Below are 24,953 nucleotides of genomic sequence, written 5' to 3'. Positions count from 1 at the left end.
TTCTTCCTCCCACCTGTTTCCTTCCCATCTACCAAGTGTTGTCTGTGCTTCAAGTGATCGGATGTGCTTGTGATCTGACCAGCTCTCTCTCTCTTGAGAGGACAGGTCCCAAGATGTAAACACCTGCTTCCTTGGATGTGCTCCAGGCTAATCCGACTTCCATGAAATCATATTTTCAGGTGTTCTGCTCCACAGCACTGCAGTCTTTAGCAAACAGAACACATTTTTTGTAATAGTGTTTATAACCTAAGTGACTGTACTGTCTAAGGTTAGGTTTTATTCAAATAGTGAATTTGATATGGGATAGTTTCCACCACCCCTCAACATGTGTTTTAGGGGTGGGGTGAAAGTTTAACTTGCTGAGTGTTTTAGAGAGCTTTCTGGTTTAAAGTTATGGAGCAATATATGTCTAAATAGGCCCATAAGACTCTCTCCTTTAGGGAGGCATACCTTGTTTTATTGCATTTAACTTCATTGTGCTTTGCAGATACTGTGTTTTTCACAAAGGTTTATGGGAACCCTGCATTGTCAGATGGTGGTTAGCATTTTTTTTTAAGTGATATGTATTTTAAAATTAAAGTATGTAGTTTTTCTTCTGGGAATCATGCTATTGCATACTTAATAGACTACAATAGAATATAAACATAACTTTTATATGTGCTGGAAAAGCAAAACATTTGTGTGTCTCGCTTTATTGTGATATTTGCTTTATTTCAGTGGTCTGGAACCAAACCCTCGATATCTCCAAGGCGTGCTTATATTATTTTTTCCAGCTCTCTTTCTCTCCCTTCCTCATTTAAATCAGTGAGCTGGGATATGATAATTGATTTTGACAGAGTAGATTGAGATTATTTGGCTTCAGGGCGAGGGATTTACCCGTCCTTTGTAGTAGTTAACTGCCCTTCCCTAGTCAAAGCGGGTCTACTGCAAATGTTTATTATTGTTCACAGAAAGGACACTTGACTGTGTCCCTGTGAGAGAGTGAGAGAGGCACACACACACAGAGAAAGAAAGACAGGGAGGGAGAGAAGGAGATGGGGAGAATATGATTCCATGGAAAAAAGAACTCAAAGAGATGCTACTAGGAGAATTGTCATTATAAGTAGTGCTGAGCTTCTGAGGGCAGAAGCACCTTTTCTATCACAACTCTTGTAATCTCTCAGTTAAGAAAGAAGACTACTTCTACTTTTGTATCCCCTCAGCATGTGTTGGGCATACTTCTAAATACTAATTATTTGTTTATATATATGCCTCGTCTTACCAAGGTGGTAACCCCTTAAAAATAGGGACTTAAAAAAAAAAAGTCTAGGGAGTTCCCTAGCAGTATAGTGGTTAGGACTTGATGCTTTCAATGCTGTGGCCTGGGTTCAGTCCCTGGTTGGGAAACTAAGATTCTGCAAGCTGTGTAGCGCACCTTCCTTCCAGTTTAGTTCTAGGACTCATGTAGCATGTAGTAGGTCCTCAATATGTTAGATGAACAAATATATGAAAGAATTAAACTAAAGGAATTTAAGATTATAACTCACTTCTTTGATGATGCTGTGAAAGTGCTGCACTCAATATGCCAGCAGATTTGGAAAACTCAGCAGTAGCCACAGAGCTGGAAAAGGTCAGTCTTCATTCTAATCCCTAAGAAAGGCAATGTCAAAGAATGCTCAAACTACCACACAGTTGCACTCACCTCACATGCTAGCAAAGTAATGCTCAAAATTCTCCAAGGCAAGCTTCAACAGTACATGAACTGTGAAATTTCAGATGTTTAAGTTGGATTTGGAAAAGGAAGAGGAACCAGAAATCAAATTGCCAGCATCCATTGGATCATTGAAAAAAGCAAGAGAGTTTCAGAAAAACATTTATTTCTGCTTTATTGACTATGTCAAAGCCTTTAACTGTGTGGATCACAACAAAATGTCGAAAATTCTTCAAGAGACGGGAATACCAGACCACCTGACCTGCCTCCTGAGAAACCTGTATGCAGGTCAAGAAGCAACAGTTAGAACTGGACATGGAACAACAGACTGGTTCCAAATAGGAAAAGGAGTACGTCAAGGCTGTATATTGTCACCCTGCTTATTTATCTTATATGCAGAATACATCATGTGAAATGCCAGGCTGGATGAAGCACAAGCTGGAATCAAGATTGCTGGGAGAAATATCAGTAACCTCAGATATGCAGATGACACCACCCTTATGGCAGAAAGCAAAGAAGAACTAAAGAGCCTCTTGATGAAGGTGAAAGAGGAGACTGAAAAAGTTGGCTTAAAACTCAACATTCAGAAAAGTGAAGATCATGGCATCCAGTCCCATCACTTCATGTCAAATAGATAGGAAACAGTGGAAACAGTGACAGACTTTATTTTCGGCGGCTCCAAAATCACTGTAGATGATGACTGCAGCCTTGAAATTAAAAGACACTTGCTCCTTGGAAGAAAAGTTATGACCAACCTAGACAGCATATTCAAAAGCAGAGACATTACTTTGCCAACAAAGGTCCGTCTAGTCAAGGCTATGGTTTTTCCAGTGGTCATGTATGGATGTGAGAGTTGGACTGTGAAGAAGGCTGAGTGCCAAAGAATTGATGCTTTTGAACTGTGGTGTTGGAGAAGACTCTTGAGAGTCCCTTGGACAGCAAGGAGATCCAACCAGTCCATTCTAAAGGAGATCAGTCCTGAATATTCATTGGAAGGACTGATGCTGAAGCTGAAACTCCAATAATTTGGCCACCTGATGCAAAAAAACTGACTCATTTGAAAAGATCCTGATTGTGGGAAGGATTGAAGGCTTGAGGAGAAGGGGATGACCGAAGATGAGATGGTTGTATGGCATCAGCAGCTCAATGGACATGAGTTTGAGTAAACTGGCATGGTGCGGTCCATGGGGTCGCAAAGAGTTGGACACGACTGAGCCAGTGAACTGAACTGAACTCACTTCTGGATGCAGTCTAGAAGAATCTTTAAAAATGTCTTGTGGCAGTGAATCTTTATAGTCTCTAAATCTGTTTTTCTCTTATTTTTCTTAAAAAAATTCAGCATAAGTTAAAACATCTTGATTAGTGATAATTGAAATCACATGAAACTGAATAGTTTGGAACCTTTCCATCTCTTAAATGATATGGTGTTATATCATGTAGTAATTTTATGAAGAATGGACTTGAGGGTTATGAGTGGGTCCTGTGAGGCTGTCATTGGTTCATTGATCTAAAGCAGAAGAGCTTTCTACTAATTTAGATTGAAGACTCAAAGGCAGAGAGAAACCTTAAAATGTGTTAGCTAATTGGTTCAAAGTAGCTAACTCATTATGATTAATATATAGTCAAGATTTATTTTTTTAAATTTTATAATTATTTAAGAAATAGACTTTATCCCTACTGTCATTCTCTAACATGCTTTTAAAAAAAGATTTGTATTAAAAAGCAGATCACTTTAAGAAGCCAGGCAGGTTGAATGTTTAAGTAAAATCTTACTTTCCATAGACAAGACAGACTCCTTCCTGTTTCTGCCTACTGGTTAGTCATGGTGGGATTTGTTTGGCTTTATGAATCTCATTAAATTTTAATGTACAGATCGGATGTCTTATTGTAGGTAGAAGGAAAGGATGCAGTGTCTGTTTTGGCCCTATCATTTTACCACACAAGGGAACCATTAGTGGAGAATCAAATTGATTCCTGTAAAGCTTTTCCATTTCATCTTTTCTTTTTCCTGTTTCCTTTCTCCATGATGGTTATTCCTTTCATTTATATTTTGCTTTCTCCAAATTTGAAACACTTGTGCAGAAACTATCTTTTCAAATAGTGCAGTGCAGTAGTTGCATTCTGTAGTGTTTATGTTTGCTATAATTTCATCAAGGTTCAGTTAACCTAGAAATAAGTTTGTGACCTTTTAAAGTTAATGATTTTGATGGCCAGATGATTTCATGATATCCTGTACTTGAAAAAAATCCATTCTTTCATTCAACAAGTGTTTATTGAGTATTTACTGAATATTTCTTATGTGTCAGGGATTGTACCCTGTGAATACAGGAAAGATAAGGTCCTTGATCTTGCTGACAATGGCACCCTACTCCAGCACTCTTGCCTGGAAAATCCCATGGATGGAGGAGCCTGGTGGGCTGCAGTCCATAGGGTCGCTAAGAGTCGGACATGACTGAGTGACTTCACTTTCGCTTTTCACTTTCATGCATTGGAGAAGGAAATGGCAACCCACTCCAGTATTCTTGCCTGGAGAATCCCAGGGACGGGAGAGCCTGGTGGGCTGCCGTCTATGGGGTTGCACAGAGTTGGACACAACTGAAGCAACTTAGTAGTAGTAGTAGTAGTAGTAGTAGTAGTAAGGTCCTTGATCTTGCTGAACTTACACTCTTGTGGGAGATAGGAAAAACAAAGCCAGGAGGGTTTGTCTCGTGAACACATAAGAGAGACACTTATATTATATAGTGTCACTTATATATTATATAAGTGACACATATTATATAGTATTATATAGATTTGCCTAGGTTTTCTGAAAGAAGAGTCGTTTAAAAGCAGCATCTAGTCATTTGTCAACACTGCCTTCTGGGTCAACTGTGTCCTCAAATTTTGAAGAGCACACGTGTGTGCTCTCTTATTCCTTTTGCTTTGTTGCCACCGAGAAAGCAATGTGGGTCACCAGCAGCTCTACTGGAGCCATTTGAGAAAATTTGGCCAGGGTTCTCACTCTTGCTGGTCTACTCAAACCAGCGGGGTCTGATCTGGAAATAATGAACTGAAGATGTGCAGCCAGTACTTGAAGGACATGAGCTTCTTTAACTTGGCCTAAATGAACTCCCTGTAATGGATCATCCAGCACATGTACCATATGCAGAAACAATACTAGCTCTTTGTATATAAAATAAAAGTTTGAAAGCTCAAAAAAAAAAAAGCAGCACCTAAGAGAATACATAGGGGTTAGTCAAGCAAAAGAGAGGAGAGAGAAAGAGGCGTTTCAGCTAGAAGGAATGGCTGTTAAAAAAACAAACAAAGAAACCTTGAAGCAGATGGCCAGTGCTCTTCAACTAGTGGTCTTTAGTAAGCATCTGACTATTCCTAAAGTGAAAGTCGCTCAGTCGTGTCCAGTTCTGCGACCCCATGGACTATACAGTCCATGGAACTCTCCAGGCCAGAATACTGGAGTGGGTAGACTTTCCCTTCTCCGAGGGATCTTCCCAACCCAGGGATCAAACCCAGGTCTCCTGCATTACAGGCGGAATTCTTTACCAGCTGAGCCATAGAGGAAGCCTGACTATTCCTAAAGGATTTTTGAGATACTTTGAATACTTTGAATATTCCAAATTTAAATTAGAAATAAATTTAAATATTTATTTAATTAAATATTTAATTATTTTAATTTAAATATTTTAAAATCATAAGTTTAGTTGCAAAGTATGTGTTTTCTGCCATATTATGTATTTTGTACACATCTCAAATGTTTCCATGTTAATTTAACTCTAATTTGTGGAAAACATTTGCCACAATATTGGCAAAAACCAGTCCTCATTGTCTAACTAGCAAATCAGATTTACTTTTTTTAAACTTCGTGTCTTAGAAAGTTCTTGCTTTACCCAGTCAATTATCTTTTAAAGATTTAAAAATAAGAAAAAAATGTGCTTTTATATTTATGCACATAGTTGCCATTTTGTGCTCTTCATTTATTTCTGTAAATCCAAACTTCTATCTGTTATAATTTTCTTCCTGAAGGACTTCCTTTAACTTTGTTTATAGTTCATGTCTGCTGGGTGATGAATTCTTTTAACTTTTGCATAGCTGGAAAAGTCCTTATTTTGCCTTAATTTTTGAAATATTTTCTTTGTATCCACCCAAAGTTCTTTCAGTGCTTTGCTCCACTCTTCTCTGGCTTGTATTGTTTCCAATGAGAAGTCTGTTGTTATTCTTATCTTTGTTTCTCTGTAATATAAAGTGTCTCATTTTTCTCTGGCTGCTTTTAATATTTTCTCTTCATTATTGGTTTTAAGCAATTTCTTACGATGTAGCTTGTTGTGAGTCCTCTGATGTTTTTTGTGTTTGAGGTTTATGAAGCTTTTTGAACCTTGTGCTTTATTCTTTTCATTAAATTTGAAAAATTTGTAGCTATTTTTTCTTCAAATTTTTTTCCTGTCCCTTTTTCTCTCTTACGGGGACTTCAGTCACACACATATAGGCTGCTTGGAATTGTGCCACAACTCATAGATGCTCTGCTCATTTTCTTTTAAGTTTTGTTTTCTCCTATTTTAAATAATTTTCATTGCTATGACTTCAGTTTCAATAATCTTCGTGCAAAAAAGAAAAAAGAAAAAAAAATCTTCGTGCTATATCTTATCTAGTAGTAATCTATCCAGCATGGTTTTGTATCTCAGACACATCTCTAGTTGATCTATTTGAGTATTTTTTTTAATATATAATTTTCATTTATCTACTCAGTCTTTCCTTTAGCTTTTGAGCATATGAAACACATAGTAACTATTTTAACCTTCTTGTCTACTGATTCTGTCATCTGTCATTTCTGGGTTGGTTTTGAATGATTATTTTTTCTGTTCATAATAGGTAGTATTTTCATGTGTTTCTGTACGCCTAGTGAATTTCAACTGGATGCCAGTGTCCTGTTACTCTCACAACAAACACAATGCAATGCTTTATTTTATAGTTGTGGAGGTCTAAAGTCCAAAATAGGCTAGCAGAGTTGGTTCCTTCTGGAGATTTAAGGAAAGGATTCATTTCCTTGCCTTTTCCAGCCACTAGACACTGTCCGAATTCCTTGACTTATAGCCCCATGTCACTCCAACCTCTACTTCTATTACATCTCTTTTTGGTTCTTTTTTCAGATCATAGTGAGATAATACCTTCAATGTGTTGATAAAATAGTAATCAATCAGAATTCTGTACTACTGAAATAGTCTTTGAAGAATGAAGACAAAGTAGGCATTTTCTTTTTCTTTCTTTTTTTTTTTAGGCATTTTCAAACAAACCAAAATGAATACATTTTGTCACTAGCAGACTCATAAAGACACATCTAAAATATAAGGATGTGTGTGTATGTGCTCAGTTGTGTCTGACTCCTTGCAACCCTTGGACTGTACCCCACGAGGCTCCTCTGACCATGGAATTTTCCAGGCAAGAATACTGGAGTGGGTTGCCATTTCCTCCTCCAGGGAAAAATCTTCCTGACCTGGGAATCAAACCCAAGTCTCCTCTGTCTCCTGCATTGGCAGGTGGATTTTTTTACCACTGAGCCACCTTTGATCTGAAAATATAAGGATACAGAGAGTTAAAGTTATATCCAATCGAATACAATAGTCAAAGCAAGCTGGTTTACAATGTTAATATCAGCAAAAAACATTACTGGAGATATAGAGAGGTGTCACCTCATGATTTATAGGTTCAAATTATAAGAAAGATATAATAATTGCAAATTTATATGTACCTAGTAAGTTAGCTTCAGTAAAACAAAAACAACTTCAAGGGGATATGGACAAATCTGTTGTTCTGGTCGGATTTTTTGTCACTCAGTAATTGATAGATAAAACAGACCAAAAAAAATCAGCAAACATATAGAAGATTTGAACAGCACAGTTAACAAGCTTAAGTTAATGAATATATAATTCACCTAAAAATTAAGAGCAAACTTATTCTTTTCAAGCACATAGAAAATTATACCCTTTAAAATTACTAATTGTATGTTATATAAGTATCATCTCAAACTATTGAGATTTATCAATTTTGGGCTGTCATATTGGTGAAGATACCTAAGTTTGATTATACATTGAGTTGTTGAGACTGTGAGGAAGCAGGTATTCTTATCCATTGTGGTGGAAATGTAAATTGATAATTTCTGTGGATGGCAATATAGCAATGTTTGTCAAAACTATTAATGTCCACACATATGACTCAGCAGTTCAATTTCTAGATACTGTCCTACAGATATATACATTTAAAAATGATGAAATCCCTAGTGATCCAGTGAGTTAGTACTTGGTTTTCGTTCAGTTCAGTTCAGTTGCTCAGTTGTCTCCAACTCTTTGTGACCCCATAAACCATAGCACGCCAGGCCTCCCTGTCTATCACCAACTCCCAGAGTCCACCCAAACCCATGTCCATTGAGTCGGTGATGCCATCCAACCATCTCATCCTCTGTCATCCCCTTTTCCCCCTGCCCTCAATCTTTCCCAGCATCAGGGTCTTTTCAAATGAGTCAGCTCTTCGCATCAGGTGGCCAAAGTATTGGAGTTTCAGCTTCAACATCAGTCCTTTCAATGAACACCCAGGACTGATCTCCTTTAGGATGGACTGGTTGGATCTCCTTGCAGTCCAAGGGACTCTCAAGGGTCTTCTCTAATGCCACAGTTCAAAAGCATCAATTCTTCAGCACTCAGCTTTCTTTATAGTCCAACTCTTAACATCCATACATGACTACTGGAAAAATCATAGCCTTGACTGGATGGACCTTTGTTGGCAAAGTAATGTTTCTGCTTTTGAATATGCTATCTAGATTGGTCATAACTTTCCTTCCAAGGAGTAAGCGTCTTAATTTCACGGCTGCAGTGACCATCTGCAGTGATTTTGGAGCCCAGAAAAATAAAGTCAGAAACTGTTCCCCATCTATTTGCCATGTGGTGACGGGACCGGATGCCATGATCTTAGTTTTCTGAATGTTGAGCTTTAAGCCAACTTTTTCACTGTCCTCTTTCACTTTCATCAAGAGGCTCTTTAGTTCTTCACTCTCCACCATAAGGGTGGAGTCATCTGCATATCTGAGGTTATTAATACTTCTCCCGGCAATCTTGATTCCCACTTGTGCTTCCTCCAGCCCAGCATTTCTCACGATGTACTCTGCATATAAGTTAAAGAAGCAGGGTGACAATATACAGCCTTGACGGTACTCCTTTTCCTATTTGGAACCAGTCTGTTGTTCCATGTCCAGTTCTAACTATTCCTTCCTGACCTGCATACAGGTTTCTCAAGAGGCAGGTCAGATAGTCTGGTATTCCCATCTCCTTCAGAATTTTCCAGTTTATTGTGATCCACACAGTCAAAGGCTTTGGCATAATCAATAAAGCAGAAATAGATGTTTTTTCTGAAACTTGCTTTTTTGATGATCCAGCAGATATTGACAATTTGATATCTGGTTCCTCTGCCTTTTCTAAAACCAGCTTGAACATCTGGAAGTTCACAGTTCACGTATTGCTGAAGCCTGGCTTGGAGAATTTTGAGCATTATTTTACTAGCGTGTGAGATGAGTGCAATTGTGTGGTAGTTTGAGCATTGTTTGGCATTGCCTTTCTTTGGGATTGGAATGAAAACTGACCTTTTCCAGTCCTGTGGCCACTGCTGTTTTCCAAATTTGCTGGCATATTGAGTGCAGCACTTTCACAGCATCATCTTTCAGGATTTGAAATAGCTCAACTGGAATGCCATCACCTCCACTAGCTTTGTTCGTAGTGATGCTTCCTAAGGCCCACTTGACTTCACATTCCAGGATGTCTGACTCTAGGTGAGTGTGAGGGATTATACCATCGTGATTATCTGGGTCATGAAGATATTTTTTTGTACAGTTCTTCTGTGTATTCGTGCCACCTCTTCTTAATCTTCTGCTTCTGTTAGGTCTATAACATTTCTGTCCTTTATTGAGCCCATCTTTGTATGAAATGCTCCCTTGATATCACTAATTTTCTTGAAGAGATCTCTAGTCTTTCCCATTCTGTTGTTTTCGTCTATTTCTTTGCATTGATCCCTGAGGAAGGTTTCTTATCTCTCCTTGCTATTCTTTGGAACTCTGCATTCAAATGGGTATATCTTTCCTTTTCTCCTTTGCTTTTCACTTCTCTTCTTTTCACAGCTATTTGTAACGCCTCCTCAGACAGCCATTTTGCTTTTTTGCATTTCTTTTTCTGAGCCCAAATTCAATCCCTGGTCAGGAGACTAATACCTTGGAAGCTGCACAGCAGGAACAACAGAAAAGATGTTTATTCAAGGTGGTTCATTGCAGCAGTCTAGTAAATTATGGACTTATGGAACTGTTTAAAAGAATAGGGAGGTTCTTTGGATACTTCTATTAGAACATCTCCAAGTTAAATTAAGTGAAAAAATCAGAATGCAGAGAGTATGCATAATATGATCCTATTTATATTAAAAAAATGGAAGTCTGTGTTTTTGTTTCTTTGTGCATAAAGTATCTTTTTTATTGAAGAATACAGAGGAAATGGGTAACATTGGTTGCAAGGAGATGGCATTTGAATGCCTAGGAGATAGTGGAGGGAAGAAAAATTTTCACTGTATGCCTTAGGGTTTTATATATGTGTATGTTTTTTTCATATGTATAGGTATATATATATATAATTTAAAATTAAATGTTAATTTTAATTAAAAAAATTTAACTAAATATAACCAGTCATCTAACATTGTTGATCAAAAGCCACGTCAGTGAGGTCTTGCTCTTTGCTGATATTTATAATGTGGTGCCTTATGGCTCTGATGTTTGTGACTTACCAGAGTATGCTTCTTGAGAGTTAGTGTTTTTTGCATCTTTATATACATACTTACAGTGTCCATAGCCCAATGCTTTTTACGTGGTTGAAATTGATATGTTGTTTTAATTCTATTTATTAACAGTGCAAGACTGCCTTGTACTTGTGGACTTTTATATTATTTCATTTGATCCTCACAACTGCCTGTGGAGTGGGCTTTTATTTGTGTGGGACTTTTTTTTTTGTGTTTTCAAATAAAAATGTGTAATTTTGGCTTAATATTTTAAAGTAATTTATTGCATGTGTTTATAAGTTACTCTGTGATAACATAATGCGTTTATTGAGTATGAAATTAGAGGAAGTGATCTGGTAGGTCCTTTTCACCTCTATGTAGAAGAATAGTTCAGTAAATGAATACATATTAGTAGTACAAGAGGATCAAGGTGAATATTTGCTTTATGCATTTTGGATTCCCTTTTAAAATGATCTCCCACCTCCAAAAGACACCTGACTTCACTGATCAGGTCATCCATGCTATTAAACTAAATTATATTAAACTATTAACTACTGGTTATTAATGCCAGTGACGGTTATGACCAACCTAGATAGCATATTCAAAAGCAGAGACATTACTTTGCCAACAAAGGTCCATCTAGTCAAGGCTATGGTTTTTCCAGTGGTCATGTATGGATGTGAGAGTTGGACTGTGAAGAAACCTGAGTGCTGAAGAATTGATGCTTTTGAACTGTGGTGTTGGAGAAGACTCTTGAGAGTCCCTTGGACTGCAAGGAGATCCAACCAGTCCATTCTGAAGGAGATCAGCCCTGGGATTTCTTTGGAGGGAATGATGCTGAAGCTGAAACTCCAGTACTTTGGCCACCTCATGCAAAGAGTTGACTCATTGGAAAAGACTCTGATGCTGGGAGGGATTGTGGGCAGGAGGAGAAGGGGACGACAGAGGATGAGATGGTTGGATGGCATCACTGACTCGATGGACATGAATCTGAGTGAACTCCGGGAGTTGGTGATGGACAGGGAGGCCTGGCGTGCTGCGATTCATGGGGTTGCAAAGAGTCAGACATGACTGAGCAACTGAACTGAACTGAACGCCAGTGACATTTTAATTAACACCACTGTTTTATAAGGCTGTTTTCAAACAGTCTAGTTTGTCAAACAAATCCATTTGACTAGATGAATGAAAAATTTGTACATTACCTCATGGTTTTTCTTTGCGTTGCCTCCTATTCCTTTGGTTCGTCTGATTATTATTTTTTTCATTTAGCGCAGTGTTTTGGTATTTTGTTTCCAGATGTCGAATCTGAAACTGTTGTCAGTGTTTTTTAAGGGCAGCGTGTATAGGGTGAATAGTAAGGAAACGAAGGAGTTACAGAGATACAGCCCCCTAAAGTAAAAGGTCCAGAATTTCTTTTTGTTATGTTTTGTAGTCAGGAAATAATGAAGAACAAAGGCTTAATGCAGTGAGTGAATGAATGTGCTGCCCTTAATTGCCAATTTTAAAAGCTGGAAACTCTTGTCTATTTTCCATATAGGAAAAAAAATGTGGATTTATCTCCATTGACATCCATAGAATTTGCATGTGATATTCTCCTGCTTGGTTCTGCCAGTGAGTTAACTCCGTGTCCCTCCCCACAGGGTGGAGAATGCTTGCACCAAGCTTGTCCAAGCAGCCCAGATGCTGCAGTCAGACCCTTACTCAGTGCCTGCTCGAGATTATCTAATTGATGGATCAAGGGGCATCCTCTCTGGCACATCAGACCTGCTCCTCACCTTCGACGAGGCTGAGGTAAGGCACCCCGAGGCCCAAGCAGACCTCTTCCTGACAAAAAGCCCAGTCGTAAAGATAATAATGGAGGACTGAGGATTGTTTAGGATGAGAAAACGTTGACTAGCTACACATCTGAATCACTGTGTTTTCTACTTATCGTTAACACAATTGATTGAATACTATGAAATATATTTTCAGGTTCGTAAAATTATTAGAGTTTGCAAAGGAATTTTGGAATATCTTACAGTGGCAGAGGTGGTAGAAACTATGGAAGATTTGGTCACTTACACGAAGAATCTTGGACCAGGTTAGTCATATGCTACTTTTATAATACAATGTTCTATGAATTGTTCTTGGTTGATCAAGAGGAAAGGGGCACTCCTCCCTGCTTTTTTTGTGGAAGGTAGGTAATGATGCTTTGGGTTTTTAGTTATCTCTGCTCTCTTAATGGAGCTGACTCTGTGCTTCTACTGAAGAGAAATCATTGTCTCTGAAAGCTGAATCTGCTTTCTGCAAATCCTGGCTCTGTCTAATGAACTGAACTAGACATTGCAAATGTTGCTGGAGAATGTAGGAAATACTTTTCTATTACTGCAATGCTTAAGGCCACCCTGAATCCTGACCTCTTCATTCCACATTGTACAGCATTCCTTCACTGTCTGCCAGCTGGCCTGAGCTCTCTGTGACCTCTTAGCTTGCTAATTAGCCCGCCTGCTATTATGGATTCATGCCCTTGCTCAAGACTGCATAATATAATCAGACCTAGAAGGAGAGAAGAGCTTCTGTAGCTAAATCTCTGATTGTGTAGTCATCTGAGAATTAAATATTCAAAATACATGAACAGATACCAGCTTTTGGTGTTATAGACATATAACATGAACTTGAGGCTCCTTGAAGTATAAATGAGACTAATGATAAGACATATTAGATGTTTAATTTGTTAGTTTTAAGGATCACATATCATTTTATAAAATTCTTTTTTCTGACATAAAATGATATTTAATTAATAGCATTTTCTGGAGGTTCCAGTGCAGTCATTCTGTACATTTAATGGCAATTAAGAATTTCTCTGAGCTATCATTGAAGATCACTGAGAAATGCCTTTAGAGAAGTACCCTTTAAACTTGTTCATAACTATGAAGAAATCTTATTTCTTCAGATGAAATCTAATGTAAAATCTCAACATATGAAAGACAAAAATGGAGCTTGTGTGGATCAAGCAGGGGTATCCCCACCTTTCCATCTCCCTTTGGGTACCCCTTGAGAATCTGTGAAACTAGTTAAGAAATTCTAAGAGCAGTTTGAAAATCAAAGTATTAGAGACTCACATAGCACCCTTGAATAATAACCAAAGTAAACAAAAGTTTCTAGCAGGCTAACTCTGAAATACCAGATTGTTTCAAATGCTGTCATCACCATAATTACATTTATAGCATTTTTGTTTGTTTTTAATTATGAAATTGAGACCCCATCCTTATTTTGGGCAAATTGGAAAGTAGAGAAAAATTTATAGATGAAAACAAAACATGTTATTGTAATTCTTAACATTTTTTTCAGCTGCTAGATTCTCAGTACAGACACGCGTCATTTTATTGTGCTTCACTTTCTTGTGTTTCACACATACTGCATTCTTACGAATTGAAGGTTTATGGCAACCCTATCTGAAGCAAGTTACTGGTGCCATTTTTCTACTTCATGTCTCTGTGTCATATTTTGGTAATTCTCACAATATTTCAAATTTTTTCATTATTATTAGTTATGGTGACCTGTGATCACTGATCTTTGATGTTACTGTTGAAAAGATCATGATTCATTGAAAGCTTAGATGATAGTTGGCATTTTTTAGCAATAATTTTTAAATTAGGGTATGTACTTTGTGTTTTTAGACAGTGTTACTGCACACTTAATAGACTACAGTATAGTGGAGATATAACTTTTATATTCCCTGGGAAACCCAAACATTCCTATGTCTCACTTTATTGTGATATTCACTTTGTTGCAGTGGTTTGGAACTGAATCTACAGTGTCTTTGAGGCGTGCCTGTAGTAGGCTCACATGAGGTTCTTATACATATAGGCTCAGTGGCCAGGTACATGGCATGAAAACTGATATGGAAGCCAGGCAAGGTATTCCCCCGCTCACCACTTGCGAATTGTTTTTTTTCAAATATATATTTATTAATTTCAACAGTTTAAACATATTTGTGAATGTATGTCAAATGTGTGGAAAGTATGTCACATTTAGGATTTATATTTATTAAATTAATTTTAATGAGAAGAATACATTTGTCTTAAGTTAGAACTGTTCTGCAAAACTCAATGTCATAAATGAGAGAGTTCAGTGATAGTATGTATGTTTAAATAAGTGGGCAGTTTGGACTTTCATAGTAATTCATAGTGGATATAGGTTCAGAAAGCCTGACTCTGAATTATTTCACTACTCACCCTGTACAATTTATTTCCTGTGCCCCAGGAATGACTAAGATGGCCAAAATGATTGACGAGAGGCAGCAGGAACTGACTCATCAGGAGCATCGAGTGATGTTGGTGAACTCAATGAACACTGTGAAAGAGTTGCTGCCAGTTCTCATTTCAGGTATTTTCTGTCTGTACTTTATCTTACAGAAGAAAAAAAAAAAAGTGTTTATATGTTCTAAACTCTGGTGTTCATTTTCTTTTCTGTTTAGTTGCATGTCCTTCAGCCTGGGTAAAAATGCAGCTGGTTAGCTAAGAGCCAGGATTCATTTTCTTTAATGCTCTCCTCGTGCTCTTTGTGTGAAACTGCTCTCCTATTGCCTACTACTGTTCTCTTGAAGTTCTATCAGGCTCCTTTTCTTCTCTAGGAACTCTAGTTTTGGATGTATGGATCTTGACCCCTTTATTTGTACTTGGGAAAAAAAATTAGGAGCTGGAATAGATCTAGAACACTATATAGTAGAGAAGTGAGTCCATAATCCTTTCCTAGCTCTTCTCTATGTTGAAGAGCTGATGGTCTATACCAACTAGGATCACCTACCCATTGGGCAGAGCCCAGAAATGCAAACATGATGGCTGCTCTCTCAACTAGCAAAAGAGAATTGTGCTTATTAAGAGTCTCGTATGTATCAGATATCTCTAGTATGTATCACATATCTCGTGGTTTATGTAAATTTTCTTAGTCAGGTTATATGTTAGTTGGTTTAACTCTAAGAGGGTTTCTTTATTTTCAGAATCTTTTAAGGCATGTCACTGTAATTCCCCAGCTACTGCCTTCCTGCTTTGTCATTTTTCAGGTAGTGATTAAAATAGGAGATGTGAGTATAAGAGTTCAGAAAGCCCTTATATAAACTTGAAAATAAAAAATTGTAAATAGAGTCTTATAGTCTTCTCAAAAATATGTTTTTTGAGGCCAACTGTTCTATGTGGCAGGAAGGCTTTTGGGAAAAATATTTCTTTCTAATTTGGGTAACTCAATAAAATGTTGATTAATCTTTGTTTTTATAATTTTATTAGTTTATGAGAAGATATTTTCTTTTCCAATGTTTCGTTATTATTTTCTTCTTTACTTGTAGGGGTTAGATAGTCATTCCTATATGTTAAGAGAAATTATGGAAGATAACTCAACACTGGGATCTTCCACTAGGATTGAGGCAGCAGCATACTTTGGTTACAGTTTAACTGACAGTTTTTATCTTGTCCCATTAGGTTTGTGTTAGATGGGACCAGTGTTAGGCCTGGGATGGCAACTGATTTAGAAATAGTGGATATTTTGACTCTGGATCTTCAGTACATGCATGTTAAATTAGTTCCCTGATCATGATGTGGTGATGTTTTGTAACTTCAGTTTTCTTTACAGTGAAGTTTGCTGATATTGGAATTTTAATAGCAGACTTGTAGCGTTTATTTTCATATTCTTTTTAAGACCTTAGAAGCCCAAAACATGTTCAAAGTGTGAAGCATCTTGTGTGACTATTGTAATACAGCAAGATTACATTCCAAACTTAGTTTCTGATCTTTTGTTTATTTTTACAGCTATGAAGATTTTTGTAACAACTAAAAATTCCAAAAACCAAGGAATTGAAGAAGCTTTGAAAAATCGCAATTTTACTGTAGAAAAGATGAGCGCTGAAATTAATGAGATTATTCGTGTATTACAACTCACTTCCTGGGACGAAGATGCCTGGGCCAGCAAGGTAAGTGTTATTGGGGAAGAAATAAGCAACATCCCCAATTCTCCCCTCTTAGGGGTGTGATTGTCTCACATTTTATCTTGTAATTTCGTGCAGCATAAGACTACTTAGATATTATGAAAGTGATTTCTTCTTTATTTCATGAATTACTTGCTGGTTCTGCACTTTTCCTTTGTTTTCAGATAGAGCAAATAAATAGGTATGTGGTGAATGTTGGTTAAAAGCTGAGATGTGTAGCTTTTCTTTCAAACTGGAGTCTCATTTATTGAGTTGGTGGAGGAGTTCTGCTGTGGTGTATACTCCCCTGGGTAGGAGCCCTGCCTTTCATGTGGGTGGTTATTGCTAGGTTACTAAGCAAGATACAGAATATGCCTACGGCTGAATTTTATGGGAAACTTTTCTTAATCAGCTTTTGACCCAGAGAAATCTACAAAGGAAAATGTAGGCATTTCTAGGTGTGTCCCTTTATCATTCCATTCTCCCTAAAAAAGCTTCACTGAAATATTAGTTTTCACATTGTCTTTTAGTTTGAGGGGTCCCTTTCTCCTTGGTCTATAATTTCCTGTTGGACTCTACAAGGGCTGGTGGATTCCTCCTAGACCCCAGCAGCAGGGGTTTGAGGTGCTGCTCTGGCCTGCTTCTCCCTGTTTAGTGATTGGAAACAGAGACACTTCTCTTATAGGAGCCCAAGATCAGGCAGTGGGGGGAACCCACTGTCTCTAGGACCCAGCTTCCCCTACCGTGTGGGCCCAAATGGTATTTCCAGGGCCACCCAGCAGGCTGGTAGCAGACTGCAGAAGGGATTTTGTATGATTTCCCCTGGGTGTCCAGTAGGGCTCTGTTTGTCCTCTAGGACACCTAAAAGTTAAGGTCAAAGCTGGGCCTAGAATTACCAATTCTGTCTCTTTTATTGCCCAGGAAGTTAAACTAAATGTGTAGGAGAAATTAGTTAGATTATCTTAACCATGGATTTGTTTTCAGAGGCATGAAATTATTGAACAAGTCCTGAGACTATATTTTAAATCCATATGGTAAAATCATATAAAGTCTTTGATATTTTACTTAATTTTGCTTTTGCATGTTTGACAACTTTCACTTCCCTGTTATGACTTCTTTATGCATCTTTTTTTTGTTCTCTTGTTTGTTTTATTCTTTTTCTCACGTTTAGAAGGTAAGCTTTCTCTTGCCCTTTAGTTCTTTCTTGCTTAAAAAGAGAAAAAGCATGTCTGTGAGGTTTTCTTGTGCTGTGTGCCATGCCTTATCCCGTGTGCCGGTGTGTAACACTGTGCTCGATTATGCGTCAGAATGTGACTTAATATGGGACTCGGGGCTGTGCTGGGCAGACTGTTTAGCTCAAAAGAAGCTGTTTTTTGGGGGGAAGCAAGAGGAAAGACATTAATATAGGATGTAAGGCTTTCTGTATTTGGTGGGTGCTTTCCTCTCTTTGGAGACTTCCCTGATGGCTCAGTGGTAAAGAATCCCCCTGCCAGTGCAGGAGATGTGGGTTCAGTCCCTGGGTTGGGAAGATCTCCTGGAGATGGAGGATCTCCTGAAGAAATGGCAGTCCACTCCAATATTCTTGCCTGGGAAATCTCATGGACAGAGGAGCCTGATGGGCCATAATCCATGGCCCATCAAAGAGTCGGACACGACTGAGCAACTGAACAATTCCTCTCTTTGAGCAGGCTCCTGGGAACTGCTTTGACCTGGTCATTCCCACTGACTTCTTTTGAGGGGCAGATTTCCCCATGTGGGTGACCCCTAAGTTATCTGTGGATCCTGCTCTTAGCAAAGGAAACTTCCAGCTGATGCCATCTCTGTATTTGCCTCTCGTGCCAGTTTCCTTTGCAGGCTCTGGAACTTGGCTTTTGGAGATGCATCATTGAGGTTTTAAGCCATAATGAAAATAAGTAGGTTAGAGAGTCTCAGTGAGGCACCTGTCCTTCACAGTAATCCAAGCCTGCAGAATCAAAAGGAAAAAGTCGGGTGTACCTAAAGTTTTTCCTAACTTCAGTCCCTGGCTCACTGCATGTTCTGCTGTCGGAGCTGTGAATCAGCCATCGTTCTCTATGACCTCATGTTCCCCTAACCTAATCTCTTTCCCTATTCTCTTCCCTTTGCTTCTAGCAGATGAGAAATAGTAAAAAATGAGGAGCAGGCACTGCAACCATCATGTTTCTATTTTCAGAGGGGGAAAGTCATCCATCAATTAGAATAAGTCACTGAGCTTTACTTTGTGAAAATTTGAGAGCTGCTTCTTTAAAGACCAAAACCAAAACTGTGGTCAGTTGAGGTTTTCAGGAGGAAGATTAGGCACTTGGGGGCATATACAAGGGAAATAGACCTGGTCCCCACTGTGTCACAGTCTAATAGCCGTCTCAGTTTTATGCTGATCTGGAAGGAATCAGACTGTTAGGATACTGTAAAACTATCAGAATTAAAGGAAATAAATAAAATTAGCCCAGCCAAAAGAAACTTAAGTACAAAATGACATCAGAATGAGCAATGAATATTTATTTTTTAACTTCTTTTTGCTTTTGTTATGCATTTACCTGATTCAAAAATCAAAATGCTATAAAAAGATATATATGACATAGCTAACTCTCATCCCAATCCCTTTCCACTCTATCTCCCTTACCCCCTAAGAGTAATTGTTTTTATTAGTTGCAAGAATATTTAGAAAAAAATTTTACCCTGAAAATGGAAGTCAGTAACTAGGATTTTAGTTATTTTTCAGTTCAGTAGCGTTATGCATCTTTCATTGCTCACCTGTAAGCAGTGAATTAATCAGACCGTGTGTCTGTCTGTGACCCCTGGGTTCCCATTCTGTTTAATACATGAAATATTTTTACCTCCTCTCACGCCCTACCTATAAAGAATTAACTTTGTCTTACCATACTTGTTTCATGCCTCCCCATTGGTGCAGTTTTCTCCTGGAAAGTGATGATTCCTCTAGAAAAGTGGGGGAAGAAAGTAAGTGGAAAAAATGCTTGGTAAAAGTGCGTTTTGCCGAATAAATTAAGATTTTAAAGAGGCAGTGCAATAGCTGACTATTTTATGTTTTATACCTACATTCAGATGGCAGATTTACAAATTTAAAAGTACTTTGACTTTAAACCCTTCCTTTTATTTTGAAAATAAAAATCCCCCCCCGAAGTCAATAATCATCTTATAATGATTATTAAAAACTAGTTTAGCATTTTTTCTGAGTATACATTATGCGACAAAAAAGTTTAGGGATTGAACAGGATTCACATTTTACCCTTTGTAAATTTAGCAATATATATTAATCTTTTTTTGGTGTTTATATTACTTGTATTTTGACGCATGTTGAGAATAAAGAGGAAGTGAGAAAAATTTTAAAAATGTTTCGTTACTGAGAATTTTTGAACCCTATGAGGTGTTCCTGTTACTGCACCCTGAGTCAGTTATTCAGAATTTGTCCCTGTGGTGTATCTCCTCCCACTGTGGGCCTAGGTTGGTGGTGGGTAAATGTAGTGAGTGACTCAGATGTCTTTGTGCAGATTAGAGTACCAAAGAAGGAAATACTGCTTAGAACATGTGATCCTATAATACTTTCCCTTACTGCAGACCATTGGGGTTTAAGTGTTGGTTTTTATTTCAATTTTGAAAAAATAAGGTTACATATGAGGTTTTTATGAGTCTTTTAATGTGATACAATATTAGTATTCTAGTATGCAGCTAACACAACAAAGGATTTATCTCTTAGAGTCTGAGACAAATAGTTAATTTAAGCGTTTATATATCTTACCCTCTCCCCCAACCAAAGGAGCAAAGCCCACCACGTTAAACTGACATTTCCCTTCTGATCCAAGTGATCTTTTAGTTGATACAACAGATTGTGTGCACATAGGTGGTGCGGACTTGTAGCACTGAGAAGGTATTCTTAGAGATGAGGAACTGGTGCCTGGGAGGCTTGCCTGGAGATTCAGGGCTAGACAACTTTCTCTCCATGGTTAAATGTAGTTACAAGATTTTGTGTTACTGTCCAATTTAACTTTCCAAAAACATCTTTGTTTAAAATATGGATTTGGAGTTAGAAATGTGGTCAGAAGTGGAATGGAGTGGGAAGGGTGGGGACAGAAGGTGTTAGTGGAAAAAGGAGAGTAGGTTGGGCAGTGAATGAGAGGGGTCCTTAGTCCCATATTTAAAATTTTCAAGAGCATGGGATTGCAGGAGCTCACTTTTCCTACCACACGTCCTCTTGACTGTTTGTGGGAGGAACTCAGTGGTTCTTGGTATTAATATTATTCAGTGTTCTTTAGGTCTAACTCTGTATTAAATTTCAGAAGTATTTCAGTTCCTGGAAAAGCATGGAAAAAGGAGTCTTTTAGGTTGACCTTCTGACTTTCAGTATGTGTGGCAGAGTTTCAAGGAACTGTGTTTCTTTTCATTTAAAACCTGAACTCCTGAGAGTTTTACAATAAAAGGAACCAGAGCAGGAAGGGCCAGAACCCTGCTAGCTGTCCCCAGAGCTGCACAACTATATCTGATCTTTTTTGTATTCACTAAACAAAACAAAACAAAACCCAACAACAACAACAAACAGAGAAGAGGTTGGTGAAGACTTTTCTCTTTCCCAAATTTGAGATATTATAGAGAAAAGTACTTAGTGAAGGTGCAGTTTTTTTCTCTTCTATTTCATACCCAGAGTGTACTCTGGGTACTTAGACCTACATGGCAAGGTTTAACTAAAAGCTCTGTGGTACATAATGTAGTTGGCCACAGAGTTATGGTTATTTTCATCCTTTATAAATGTCTCAAAATTGCTTCTCAAAAATGTCTCAAAAATGAATTTGATTTGTAGTTGAATTTGTTTATATTATATCTAGTGTTAGTATACTTCTATTGTTGCTTATGTCAGAATTCTGTTACTTCCATAATAAACAATCCCCTTCAAAAGAAATTCTTATGACATTCTTAGGACACCAAAATGTATGTTCCTATAGACATTTTTGCTTTTAATGTGGTTGGTCAAAAAGGTTGTTGGGGACTCGAACAAACTTTTTGGTCAACCCAATAGATATGACATTTAAATGTATTGTGTTTAAATGATTATTTACAACTTATTCCAGAAAGAATTTAATGTGGCCCTCCCATTGACTGTTTTAAATCTCCAAAATTGTCTAAAATTTATTCTGTTAAAGTTTTGCTAACTAATTGAATTTCCCAGTTTAAAAATGCATCTTCATTGCATATTTGCCATTGATTCTTTTCAGGAGAAAATGATAGTAATTATAAGAAATAATGTTAACTTCTTCATATTGTCACATCTCCTCAGGACCAAATTAGTCACATCCTTAGAGTCAGATTCTTTCCTTGAAGTGTAGTAGCCATGCTCTATTAGGGAGAGAAAAAACAGTGATTTTTGAGGATACTGAATGCTGAGCAAAACCGGTTTTTCTATTGTGTTTCAAATCATTTTTGGGCAGTGGTGAGTAAAAGCAGTCATTTAGGTTAGTAAGAATTATGAATTTGATTTATAGAGCTAATTTTCTGGGCAGTGGCAGTATTAATCAATCCAAAATTGGCAAAGCAAAAGATTTGCTGACTACTGTAAAAGGTTAGTGGAATCTTTGACAACTCTCTTTGGTAAAAGAGAAAAAAATTCTTGAATTTCATCTAACAGAAAATAATGAGATTTGAGATCAAATGGGGCTTCTAGAACTGAGCCCCTTAATTTAAAATTGAAGTTAAATGAAGCAATGAGGGAAAAAATGGCTAAAGTAGAACCTAAGATGCAAGAAATGCTCAATTAAGGTTAGTTTCCCAACTAATAGCTATTAATGCTAGAGTAGACACTAGAAAATTTCTGATCTTTGTTTCTTCTTAAATTTAGATTTTGAAATATAATAAATATCTATTGAATTTTTCACTGAATATATATGTGTATTAGAGAAATGGTTATTAAGAGATTTTAAATTAAGTATTTTTACATGACTTCAGTTTCTCCTCTTCAGCGTGTGCACAGTATTTCCTAGGTGAGGGATTGTGAATTTTTAAAAACTCTGTATCTAGACAAAGTCCTGTAACTTGTATTAGACCCTGAAGGCTATCCAGCTCTGAGGTTGAGTATTGCCTGAGACTTTCTTTAAAATGATAATAATTTGGGCCTTGCCAATTTGGAATTGAACTAAAGTTGACTTTTGAAGGCAAGGTTTGCTGTACAGAGTGATTAGAACAAGATGGAGGAGGAACAAATACATGAGAATCAAAGCACTTAAACGCCACTTGTCTACTTGCATAAATACAAATGGATTTTAAAATAGATCCTCCTATGACTCAGTCTTTTATTGATAGATAGCTATCATAATTTCATACACCTCAGTAATAAAAATATTTTATTTCCATTTTTTCAGTGATTTAGTTCACTTCTTTTTAGTTGCTGTGGAGGAGAATTTGTTATTTAGAGCCTGAGGTAGACAAATTTATAACAGGAGAACAGTCTGTATCTGTTTAGATGGGGAAAGAGGGAATCCAAAGCTGTGAGTTCTATAATTTGACTGAGTACTTCGGAAAAGCTGGGGTCAGTTCTGCTGAAACTCTAAGCCTAATTATGAATGCTCCCTGTACTGACTGGTGCTAGTGCTGGGTTTTGTTTGCATGTAAAGTGGGGATGCTCCTAGTGCCCCCCAGTGGAAAACTGGTGGCACCACACCTTTAAGAACCCCGATTTAGGACAGTGGAAATTGAAAAAAGGTGGGGATTTAAGACATTCCCTAGAGTTGGAGAAGGCAATGGCACCCCACTCCAGTACTCTTGCCTGGAAAATCCCATGGGTGGAGGAGCCTGGTAGGCTGCAGTCCATGGGGTCGCTGAGGGTTGGGCACGACTGAGCGACTTCACTTTCTCTTTTCACTTGCCTGCATTAGAGAAGGAAATGGCAACCCACTCCAGTGTTCTTGCCTGGAGAATCCCAGGGACGGGGGAGCCTGGTGGGCTGCCGTCTATGGGGTCGCACAGAGTCGGACACGACTGAAGCGACTTAGCAGAGTTTCAGAGGGCAACTCTGTACTTTGATGGATGGACTCTGTAATAGCCGGTTCCCTGAGTGTTAATAAAAGAGAGAGAGACTGACTTTTAAGGTGTTAGAGACTTAAGAGATGGCCATTCAGTTGTGAGAATGGGTTCATACATATTTGTTATATTGTTTTCTGTATTTTTATTTGCTTAAAAAACCCTATTAAAATATGTGTACATTTTAAAAGTGATTAGTCTGTTTAGACTTCTCATGCTATATCCTGGGAGGTTTTATGCTAGTCACTATGAATCCTGATTGTAAACAATAGACTGAGACCCCCTTATTCTGTCCTGCCTCTTCTTCCAGGTTAGGGGTGGTGAGGGAACTACGGATGAGGAGTGGCAGAGAAGGCTGAATGTATTTCTTTCCTGTGATACATTCAGTGGTTTATTTGTGGAATTAAAACTAAATTGCTAGATTAAAATTTTCAGTTTTCTTCTAACCAGTAATTTCAGGTTCCTCGGGTTAATTAAACATGGTGAAATATCATCCAATGTGTATATTTCAAAACAAGATGTAAGAGAAACTGTGATTTGTGGCACCACATCCTAATGAGGCTTCTGTGAAGCCAGGAAGGCTTTGGCAGGGCTGCAGTGTATGAACGTTGACTAGTAGAAAGGCTGATAATGAGGCATGTGACAAAAGGGCTTTTTCCTGCTGATGATATTAAACTGCTTTGACTTGAGCAGTTTTACCAGTTTTCATAGTTTGGTAATAGGGAGACCAGAAAATAGAATTAACTGAAGATTTGCATGCCAGATGTTGCATTTTGACAGAAATAAGCGTTATGGTGTGATGAGAATATTTTTAAGGCTGTTGTAGGACTACTGTAGCTATTGTATGTTAATGGTGTAACTTCTTCTCTGTCTTACTTTGTATCATGGTATCTCAGTTTTTGCAAAGAAAATAATTGATAGTTTTCTTCAAAAGGACACTGAAGCCATGAAGAGAGCATTGGCCTCCATAGACTCCAAACTGAACCAGGCTAAAGGTTGGCTCCGTGATCCCAATGCCTCCCCAGGTAACCCTCTGGTTTTACTTTTCTGATAGATACATAAAAAAACTTAAACCAGGCAGAAAGAAAATGGGGAGGAAAAAAAAAAAAAGAATTTACTCCATAATCTCATAATTCTGAGATAACTACTGCAACATTTAGGGCATATGCCACTCTCTGATAGTTTTGACTAATTGAAGCATTTCTGGTCCTCTAAAGGATGAAGGGCATGAATTAATTACCTCTCATCACAGAGGAATAAACCAAAGTGAACTGGGCATTCTTTGCCAGATTATTGGTTCACCCTTTCCCTGAATCAGAAAGGTAATTATTTTGCAAAAAAGCTCTTTTCTTCTAGTTCCCATTGGGCAGATTTCCATTTATGCCAACAGAATACTTAATTAAGCAGATGAAATGATGATGCTAATAAGAATTGGGAAGCAAAGTTGACTTGTATAAAGATAAGACCCAAATAGGTTATTGAGCTAGGCTT

At 37.7% G+C, this 24,953-nt stretch overlaps 1 protein-coding gene across 4 annotated transcripts in view; it reads left to right on the top strand.

Annotated features, from left to right (window-relative positions):
- The window catches only part of VCL (vinculin), a 112,618-nt gene that overhangs the window by 56,565 nt on the left and 31,100 nt on the right, over positions 1 to 24,953 (top strand). For 2 of the 4 annotated variants that reach the window (XM_086381933.1, XM_086381931.1), the window contains exons 3-7: positions 12,124 to 12,274; positions 12,455 to 12,563; positions 14,729 to 14,851; positions 16,267 to 16,427; positions 24,397 to 24,487. In XM_086381933.1, the coding sequence (XP_086238059.1) occupies positions 12,124 to 12,274; positions 12,455 to 12,563; positions 14,729 to 14,851; positions 16,267 to 16,427; positions 24,397 to 24,487 (635 nt within the window). Of the gene's footprint in view, positions 1 to 12,123; positions 12,275 to 12,454; positions 12,564 to 14,728; positions 14,852 to 16,266; positions 16,428 to 24,393; positions 24,488 to 24,953 lie in introns of all 4 variants that reach the window. The other 2 variants (XM_086381932.1, XM_086381930.1) reach the window with 1 other exon arrangement.

The sequence above is a fragment of the Bos grunniens genome, chromosome 28 (genome assembly GCF_055505025.1).
Source record: "Bos grunniens cultivar Pamir isolate PY7600 chromosome 28, Bosgru_T2T1.0, whole genome shotgun sequence".
Classification (NCBI taxonomy): domain Eukaryota; kingdom Metazoa; phylum Chordata; class Mammalia; order Artiodactyla; family Bovidae; genus Bos; species Bos grunniens.
Note: the sequence above shows the minus strand (reverse complement) of the source record. Positions and strands in the feature narration are given on the sequence as shown.